At 48.1% G+C, this 10,000-nt stretch overlaps 1 protein-coding gene across 1 annotated transcript in view; it reads right to left on the reverse strand.

The window, feature by feature from the left end:
- Positions 1-10,000, reverse strand: part of cnksr2a (connector enhancer of kinase suppressor of Ras 2a) — a 94,998-nt gene that overhangs the window by 18,548 nt on the left and 66,450 nt on the right. The window contains 4 exon segments of the mRNA XM_062521946.1: positions 351-424; positions 1,693-1,868; positions 2,955-3,003; positions 7,711-7,931. Of these exon segments, the coding sequence (XP_062377930.1) occupies positions 351-424; positions 1,693-1,868; positions 2,955-3,003; positions 7,711-7,931 (520 nt within the window).

Below are 10,000 nucleotides of genomic sequence, written 5' to 3' on the forward strand. Positions count from 1 at the left end.
GATCTTTTAGAAGACCGAAGGGGTGTGTACTGTAGAAACAGTTGGACAGGCACAATCACACACACATACATACAATCACATACACACAATCACACGCACAATCACACAATCACACACACATACACAATTACACAATCACATAAACACACACATATATCCTTTCTGTCTCTCTATTTCTCTTACACTCTCTCTCACACTCTCTCTCTCTCTCTCACTCACACACACACACACACACACACACACACACACACACACACACACACACACACACACACACACACACACACACACACACACACACACACTGACTACACCATCACGCATGAGACGCCACTTTATTCTCCACTCACTATTTCTTGCGGCACTCGCTGGCGCGGTCGATTTTGAACTCGGGCAGGCTGACAAATCCCTCAGCCTTCTCGTCCTATTGGGAGAAGGAGAAGAAGAAGAAGAAGAAGAAGAAGGGAAAAAAAGAAAGCAGAGTGTGGGAGTGAGAAAGGAAGAGCGGTCGTGGGGGGGCAGGTGGGCGGTGTGGTGGGGTAAACAAATGAAAACAGAGAAAACACCAGAGAGACGGAGACAGAGACAGCAGGAAAAAGTGACAGTAAACAAACAAAGGGAACGAAAACAAAAAAAACCCCAACAACATCACATCTCAGCGGTGATCTTAAACAACAAACAGAGCGTCTCCTCCATCTCCCTCACACTGGCTATCCGACAGGAGGCTTGTGTGTCATCAGTTCTGGTGGAGAGAGAGCTCTCTCTCTCTCTCAATTCAATTCAATTCAATATCGCTCTCTCTCTCTCTTTCTCTCTCTCTATGTCTGTCTCTCTCTCTCTCTCTCTCTTTCTCTCTCTCTATGTCTGTCTCTCTCTGTCTCTCTCTCTCTCTCTCTCTGCTGGGCTAGGGCCTGACAGACTGAGATGAATACATCAGGAAGAGAGAGGAGGGGGGGGGGGGACCGGGGCTCAGGCTGTGCCAGTGAGAGCTCCACAACTCCACCATCAGAGCCACGCTTACGCAGCTTTCGCTTCTGGCCCAATAACAAGTCCCAAGTAGCACAGCTGTTTAGCTGTGTGTGTGCGTGTGTGTGTGTGTGTGTGTGTATGTGAGTGTGTTAGTGTGAGAAGCATTGCCCGGGAGACATCAATTTCTGGAAGTTTCATAATTAAAAATGTTCGCACAGCAGGTGAGTTTGCAGTTTCCTTGAAGCTTGTTAAGTAAGTGCGTACACTTTTACCTGTGACGGGGTGCCTGTAAGAGTGTGTGTGTGTGTGTGTGTGTGTGTGTGTGTGTGTGTGTGTGTGTGTTTGAGACAGAGCGAAGAAAGAACGATAAGTGAATGCGAGTGTGTGCATGAACAAAACAAAGATGCTGAAATGAGGATTGGGGTCCGTCTGTCTGTCTCCCTCTCTCCACTTCAGGCTGGTGTGTGGTGAGCATTCTGGCGCATAATGGCTGCCCTGGGTCACTCTGGTGGGGGCTTAATTGCCTTGAATATATAATTACTGTACATTACATTTAGCAGACACTTTGTCGTCCAAAGTGACTTACTGTACATATGTCAACTATATTACAAGGGACTACACTGTCATTATATTGTCCCTGGATAAATGTGATGTGTAGTTGTTTGCTGTTGTTGTTGTTATTGTTGCTGTTGTTATTGCTGTTGTTGATGCTTGTTCTCTCACCTCCTCGTTCATGTACCAGTAGAGGCAGGTGTCCTTCAGCACAAACCAGTACTTCTTCCACTTCTGGGAGAAGTAGCTCTTGGCGTCCTTCTTCTTCCAGAGCCAGCCCTCGCAGTCGCCACGACCCAGGTCCTTACACGAGATCCGCCGCTTACTGATGCTCGACAGGGGACCGGCTGGACAGAGAGAGTGTGTGTGTGTGGGGAGGGGGGGGAGAAGGGAGGAGAGAGAGAGAGAGGGGCAGGAGAAAAGGAGAGAGAGAGAGAGAGGGATGGCAGAATGAAAAGAGATGATAAAGAGAGGAGACGACAGGGAAGCAGAACAGAGGGACATTTTGAAAAGAAAGAAGTGGCGAGATGAAGCCAAGATAGAGGAGGGGAGGAGATGAGGGGAGGAGGGGAGGAAAGGGGCAGAGGAGGAGGAGAGGAGAGGAGGAGAGGAGGAGGAGGAGAGGGGAGAGGAGAGCAGAGGGGTGAAGAGAGGAGAGAGGTGCGGAGGGGAGAGGATAAAAAGGAGAGCCAAATGAAAGGAGAGAAGAAGGCAGAGCAGTGTCAACAGCAGAGTGGTGCTGATCATCGGCCCTAATCCCCTCTCCAACTTACATAATGAGCGTGTCTGGCGCCTGAGCTACGCCCAAAACCTCAAGGCACCGCGCGGAGACATGGAGTAATTGACGCAGTGGATGACAGACAGCTGACACGTCCAATTGTACTGTAAATGTCCCGTGATTGACAGCTCGGGGTGACAGCACGCACAGTTCTGATGGATTGATAAAAAGGGGCAGAGAGCTTGCGTGCAGGACTGCAGACAGGGCCATATGCTACTGATATTCCTCTGCCAAACACAGAGCGTGACGGCCACTGGATGTGACATGGGCAGGGGGAACTAGGACAAGTGTGTTTGGGTGTGTGTGTGTGTGTGTGTGTGTGTGTGTGTGTGTGTGAGAGAGTGTTTGTGAGTGTGTGTGTACGTGTTTGTGTGTGCGTGTGCATGTGTATGTCTGTGTGTGTGTTAGTGTGTATGTGTGAGACAGAGTGTCAGTGTGTGTATGTGTGCATGTGAGTGCATGCGTGTATCTATGTGTGTACTGCGTGTGTGTGTGTGTGTGTGTGTGTGTGTGTGTGTGTGTGTGTGTGTGTGTGTGTGTGTGTGTGCGCGTGTGTGCGCGTGTGTATCTGTGTGTGTGCTGTGTGTGTGTGCGCGCGCACGCGTGTGTGGTTGTATGTGTGTGTGTGCATGCGTGCGTGTCCTCATGTGCTCACCCTTGCTTTTCTTCTTGGTTTTCGACAGCAGGGACGACGCCTGGAAGGTCTGCAGACAGAAGAGGAGGCAGTGTTAGTCTCGAGGTTAGCTAGCGCTAGCACGTGCTGCAGGGGAGACAGTGCAAACCACACAACCATGACAATCCCTTTTTTGGCTGAGCATTAAGCCAGAGAGGACTGATGAAAAACGAAAACAAAATTGCACTTATTTGAGGATGACACGCGCCAAGAAAGGGAGGACCACAGTCTTTTTGGCTTCAAAGTAGCTTTGTATTATAGCAGTAAAATGAGGACGTCAGCCTTTCATATTGTGATCAAAGTGGGCTCTGAAAGAGAGATTCTGAAAGAGAGACAGAGAAGGTACCCGCTGATTTCCAATGAGCTCTGAAGAAAATCACACCTCCAACAGCAATCCCAATAGTCATAGCATGAGTCTAGGATGTCAGGAGTAATACCCAGCTAGGGTGGACAAATTATGGGAAAAATAGCTGAAAAAAAAAACAACTGCAAAGTATGTTGGGACTACTGCATGTTTATGAATGTCAACAGGAAGTGCACTGTTAAGGGTTTGGTTACCAGAAGGCAAATATACAGGTTAAGAAATGTAAATATACATACACACATGGAAATACATGGAAATCTGTGACTGAGCACTGAATATATGAAACTATTATATGGACTATGGAAAATATCAGGATTCACTGGTTGAAAAAAAAATGCATGACCACACTAGAGGTCAAGGCTTTGCCAGCAGTTCATAAAATAGCTCCATTTAGCTGTTATTTCATAACAGCATCTCCATTTAGCTTTTTATTAGAAGTATAAAGCTGACAAGCATGACAAACTCTGGGCTGAGAAGCTGGGGAGTCACCACACTCATATAAAACAGGCCGTCTGAAGCCTGCGTAATATTGGTCTGCAGCTGTGGTGGCTAACTCTCTATGCTAAAGAGAACATCTGAAGCCAGTGTTCAGATTTGTCTGCAGTCATGGCTAACTCTCTTTGCTAAAGAGAACATCTGAATCCCATGATCATATTTGTCTGCAGTCATGGCTAACTATACTAAAGAGGACAACTGAAGCCCATATGCTCATATATGTTAACAGTTGTGGCTAACTCTCTTTGCTAAAGAGAACAGAGGCTGTGTGGGTGGCAGATGATGGAAGTGTTTTCATGAACCTCATCTCTGGCTGGCAGTGTGCTGATGTGGATCTTCATCAGCACTTAGCACTTATGTATGCCAGCAGGCACACATATGTATGCATATACTACACACAAACACACACACACACACACCACACACAGATAGAGGCAGAAACAGAGACACAGAGAGCCTGAGACAGAGAGAGTAAGAATGAGACAGACAGACTGATAGAGAGAGAGAGAGGTAGAGAAAGAGAGCTTTTAATGAGCTGTTTCCCTCTGAGTTAACGGTATCAGTTGACCTCATTGATCCCCATGGCCCTGCCATACTGACTCCAACTGAACGGGACCCACTCTGCTCTGCTCTGCTCTGCTCTGTCTGACGAGGAGCCGACTGCTCCGCCCAGCACAACAGGCACAAGATGAGGCACCGCACAGACCTCCCTCCCTTTGGGCTGCTCATCAGATGAAGTTCCTCCATTTCACTGTCGCCCACAGGTGCATTTCTAAGGACAAACAAAGCCCGGTACAGTATTTCCTTGTAATTAAGCGTCATGACTAGACAGCTTGTCACTACCATTTGTACTGAGTTGCTCCGTGCATCAGATCAGAGCTTTAGGGGAGAAGAGTTCTTCCGATTCAGGCCTCTGGTGGCCCATTATGTCACATGCGCACAACAGATGTGATGGGCTGGTTGGATTTAGGATGACAAAGCCTTTCATTAGCTGAGGCAGGACACTTTGGTTTAATCCGGTGCAGAAAACACACACCAAATTGCAAAGCCAAAGGTCCCTGGAGAGTGGGCGTGAGAAGACCCACTGAGGCAAGCCAAGCATTGTGAGCACTGTGTCAAGCTAAGGGCACGCCACATGTTTGGTCTGTACAGTCAAACTCAGATTTTGTTTGTTTGTTTGTTTTGGTCAGGTTTGGACAGGTCCAGCAAATGTGTCAGCCCTCAGGAGACAGTCCTCTCCACACGGAGCCCTCTGCATATAGACACACACACACACGCACGCACGCGCACACACACACACACACACACACACACACTCCACTCCAAGCCCTCTGCTAAACAGCGGAGAGTCATGTGTGTCCAACTGCAAGCCTGCCCAAGGTGTTAGATTAGGGTTACTCAATAAACAATGCTATATTATAACACACCAACATTCACTTGATACAGGATTACACAACATACTGTAATACGATATGACACAATGCAACACAGCACAAATCAGCAGGAAACAGAATGGGACAGGAGACTCCAACACCACACAACACAGCCCTAAGCCCTACGCGTGCTACTACTGTACATATGATGAAAAAGAGCACGACAGCTTAGCACTCTAGAATTGAACATAACATAGCAAAACACAATGTAAGTACATGTGGTAGAACAGCATTTAACACAAATACACACACACACGCACACGCACACACACACACACACGCACGTACACACACACACACACACATTAACACAAACACGCACACGAGCAAACACACACTAACACACAAACACACACACACACACACACACACACTGCCACACCACAACAACAACATTAACAACAACAACAGCAATAGCATAGCCCAGCCCCTACATTAAAGCAACTCCGCAGACTCTGAAACAATGGGCACAGCAGTGCTGAGTAAGGCACAGCAGTGCCAGTGGGGCAGCTCTGGCTGCCTGGGGTGGCAGAAGTGATGGGGCGGACACAGAGGGCATCAGCATACCATCTGCCCGCGGAGACAGTGGGGCGCTGCCCCCATACACTCCCCCCCATACGGCTCCCTGACCCCAACCACGCTCTCAAAATAGCTGCGGTGGGGGAGAGCCGGAGCCAAGATGTACAGTTACAGTCACACACACACACACAGACACACACACACGCACAAATGCACAGACACACACACACACACACACACACACACACACACACACATAACCTTTGGAAGTCACCCTCAAGTAACAATGTTCACACTCCACAGAACCTTTCACACTTATTATGCATTGAGCAATGTTCTGAAAAAGCAGGCTGCGCGAACACAACTAAAACATCATAATTAAAACTCATACACTCTCTCTCTCTCTCCCTCTCTCTCTCTCTCTCCCTCTCTCTCTCTCTCTCTCTCTCTGACACACAGTGTACACGCTGAACAGCCAGCAAGGAAAAACAACAAGCTCCACTGACTAAACACTTTGTCCTATTCACTACATGGCATCGCTGCATGCCACTTCTCATAATGAATGCAGGCAAGTTATGAGAGAGTGTGAAGAGTGGCAGGGAATAATAAGTACTCATACACTCATTTTAGTCACGTGTAATCACATAAGCCCCACACACACACCACACACACACACACACACACACACACACACACACACACACACACACACACACACACACACACACATACACACACACACACACACACACACACACACACACACACACACACACACACACACACACACACACTTTGTACCATATCACCTACAGCAGGTTTGACCATTCCAGCTGATTCAGAGTGAGGCGGCCTATGCCGGACCCAGAGATGGGAGACTGGCCAATCACAAAGCTCCTGTCAGCAGGACTGATGGGAGACCGGCCAATCTCAAAGCTCCTCCTTGACACCTTCTCAAAACTCCACCTACACTCACTCAACCACCATCTGTCTCTTCAGCATCCTTGTTCACACACACACACACACACACACACACACACACACACACACACACACACACACACACACACACACACAAATATACACACACACACACACACATAAGTCAACTGCTACAGTAATGGCACTCTTCGCTCAAAATCTCCATCTCCCAATCAAATTCAACATCTCCGATGACTGAGCATGTTGGCATCCAATCAGATCTCCTGATGGTAGCAGGTGGATGACTCACGGGGTGGGCCCATCTGCCCAAGTCTGCTCTCCCAGTTCAGGTGTGACATGAGGCGGAGGAGGAGGAGACAGATCCTGCCCTGGCTCCAATTAGCATCACTCATGAGCCTCGTTTACATTACACGGACTCGGCGAACTGCCCAGGTAAAGGGGACAGGTACAGGAACGTCCCGCTATTCAACCGTGTCAGCTGTCCTGTCTCCACTGCTCACAGGAGCTACAGAACCTACCCATGCAGGGTACGTGATGCTGATTAGATGAACTAAAATACCCCCACGCTTTGTGTTGGAGGTTAGAATGAGTGGGAGAGGGGGTAGAATAAGTGAGTGGTGGGGGGTAGTTCAAAAGACACCTTAAACAGGGCAAAACACTTCAGTTACACCCTTCACGGTAAACGTGCCTATCAACACCCTTCAAACAGAAAGGGCCACTCTTTGCTCTCCGACTGTGGTGACCCTTTCATTGGCATCTGAGTGACAGGAGCAGAGGCTGAATGTCTCAAAGAAGTTTGACTTTTGGATATTCACAATTCAGGTAAACTCAGACAGTTCTGTCAAAGGGGATGGCTGTTTAGAAATGGTTCAAACCAAGAGAGCAGGAAAATAATAGACTACACACACACTCTCTCTCTCTCTCTCTCTCTCTCTCTCTCTCTTCACACACACACTCACACACACACACACACACACACACTCACATGATAGAGTGAGGTGGAGTCGGGGCTGGGGGTGGACATGGACTCCTGGCGCAGCACCTCCATCTGCAGTGCGGGCAGCAGGCTGTAGTGCGCCGGACTGCCGCCCTTCTCCCCGCGCTTCTTGCCACGCTTGCCCGTGTCCCGCTTGGCGCTGCGCCCCGTCAGGTACTCCTCAGGTACGCCGCCTTTGTCCTCACCCACGTACCGCAGCAGAGTGTTCTCTGGGGGGAGAGAGAGAGAGAGATGTATACAGTAGCTTACAGCGTAAAAAAGAGGTCACAGAGGAGAGAGGAGGAAGAGGGAGGAAAGAGGGGTGAAGAGAGAAATAGATGGAGAGATGGAGACGGTGGAGGTGTATGGCTGGGATGGGCATGTCACATAGTATGCACAGTTATTGTACAGCTATTAATCTGCCCTTAAGGTGTGGAGGCCTGTGAACTGTATTTGAGTAAGGCGAGGTGGGTGTATGCACAGCACAGCAGGACTTCATTCACATGTGTTGGAAAAACTAGATATTAACTACTAGATATGATATAAATATAAACTAGATATTAACTGGAGATTATAAAAATGTAAACTAGATATTAACTAGATGTTATGCAAATATAAACTACATATCAACTAGATATAACGTACATTTAAACTAGAAATCAACAAGAAAGTTGGCAACGGAAGATCAAATGGAAATGAAGGAAGAGTCCACAAATAAATAAGTAAACAAGTAAACAAAGGAGATAGATAAGTGTGGATCGAGAGGTGACATAAGAAGGGGTCTCTTGAGACGAGTGCTTTAGGTCCTGCTGAGAGGACACTGCAGAGCCGCCACTCATCCATCTCCACCACAGCCCCTATCAGCCCACACTGCAGGGGCCACACCAGGCCAGACGCACTGCAGAGTCTTTTACGAGGACACTAGTGCAGAAAGAGGAAGATAAAGGACTATAGCTCATCCTGCACTTGGGCACAAAAGTTTGTCCTTCGCAGGGCGCTACACAATGATGCTGGTTTTGGCACAGAGGCAAATCTATTGTTTGGGCTTTATGTGCCAAAACCCAGTGGAGATAGCCATACTTGACAGTCAACAGTCTAATGACAGATAAAGTTAACCGCGCTGTACTGTAAGCCCGATATATTTAGTCACACTTAACACCGTTACATAAACAAGGGGTTGTTAATTTGGGGTTGTTTTGCGATTGGTCACAGACAATATCCACAAGTTCCGAGAAGCTCTTTTTTTTTAATTCCCCTTTTGACGCCGCAAGTTGCTTTGAGTGCCCTCAGATTCATATCCCCGCCCCTGAGTACCGCTGTTGCCTGGCAGCAGCCAACTGTGCGAGAGCAGCGCTCAGGAGAGCTGCTGTCAGAATCTCCATGGCTACGGATCGTTTTGGAGGAAAATCCTCATTCTGACAACAAAGAAGAGAGAGAGAGAGAGAGAGGGAGAGAGAGAGAGAAAGAGGGAGAGAGAGATGGAGAGAGAGAAAGAGAAGTTTGAGCTCTGGCAGGCAGTGTGAATATTTCATGAATATAATGGATGGGTGAGCCAGGTAGGACGCTGTAGGTACAGGCGGGCGTTTACATTGTCTCTTGTGATGTGACAAGAGCTGAGTACACTACACACATACACGCACACATGCACACACACACGCACACATGCACACACACACACAGGCACACACACACACACACACATACTTTCACCCACACACGTTCACTCAAGTACACATATACAATCACACTCACACACACACACACACACACACACACACACACACACATAGTGTAGTAATAGCAGAGCCAGAGAGCAGGTAGGTTACTGAAGCATGCTCAGGGCCGGACCTGGGCCAAACCTGTTTCTTAGCTGACTGCTATCTGGCTATCTGAGTTCTCTTATCTTCTTATCTCTTATCTCTTATCTCTTATCTAGTCACAAACGTATTCCTTTTACGTGTTCCTTTCTGGTCTGTGTTCCTTTTACGCGTTCCTATCTGATCTGTGTTCCTTTTACATGTGCCTATCTGATCTGTGTTCCTCTACACGGTTCTCCATCTGGGGATGACACACATTACTGTCCACCCCACTGGTGACCTCCACAGAGCACTGATCCCCAGATGACCCCATCTTCTATGTGAGTCATGACCCTGGGTTCCGCCATGACCCCTGGGCTGCTTACCACCTGATCTAATGGAACATGAGAAAGTGCAGCAGGAATAGACTATAAAGACGCCGCCCGTCTGACATTTCCCACTCCGAGGCGCTCAAGAACACGGCCATGTTTCCTCAGACGACA

Source organism: Sardina pilchardus, chromosome 19 (assembly GCF_963854185.1).
Source record: "Sardina pilchardus chromosome 19, fSarPil1.1, whole genome shotgun sequence".
NCBI classification, from domain to species: Eukaryota; Metazoa; Chordata; class Actinopteri; order Clupeiformes; family Clupeidae; genus Sardina; species Sardina pilchardus.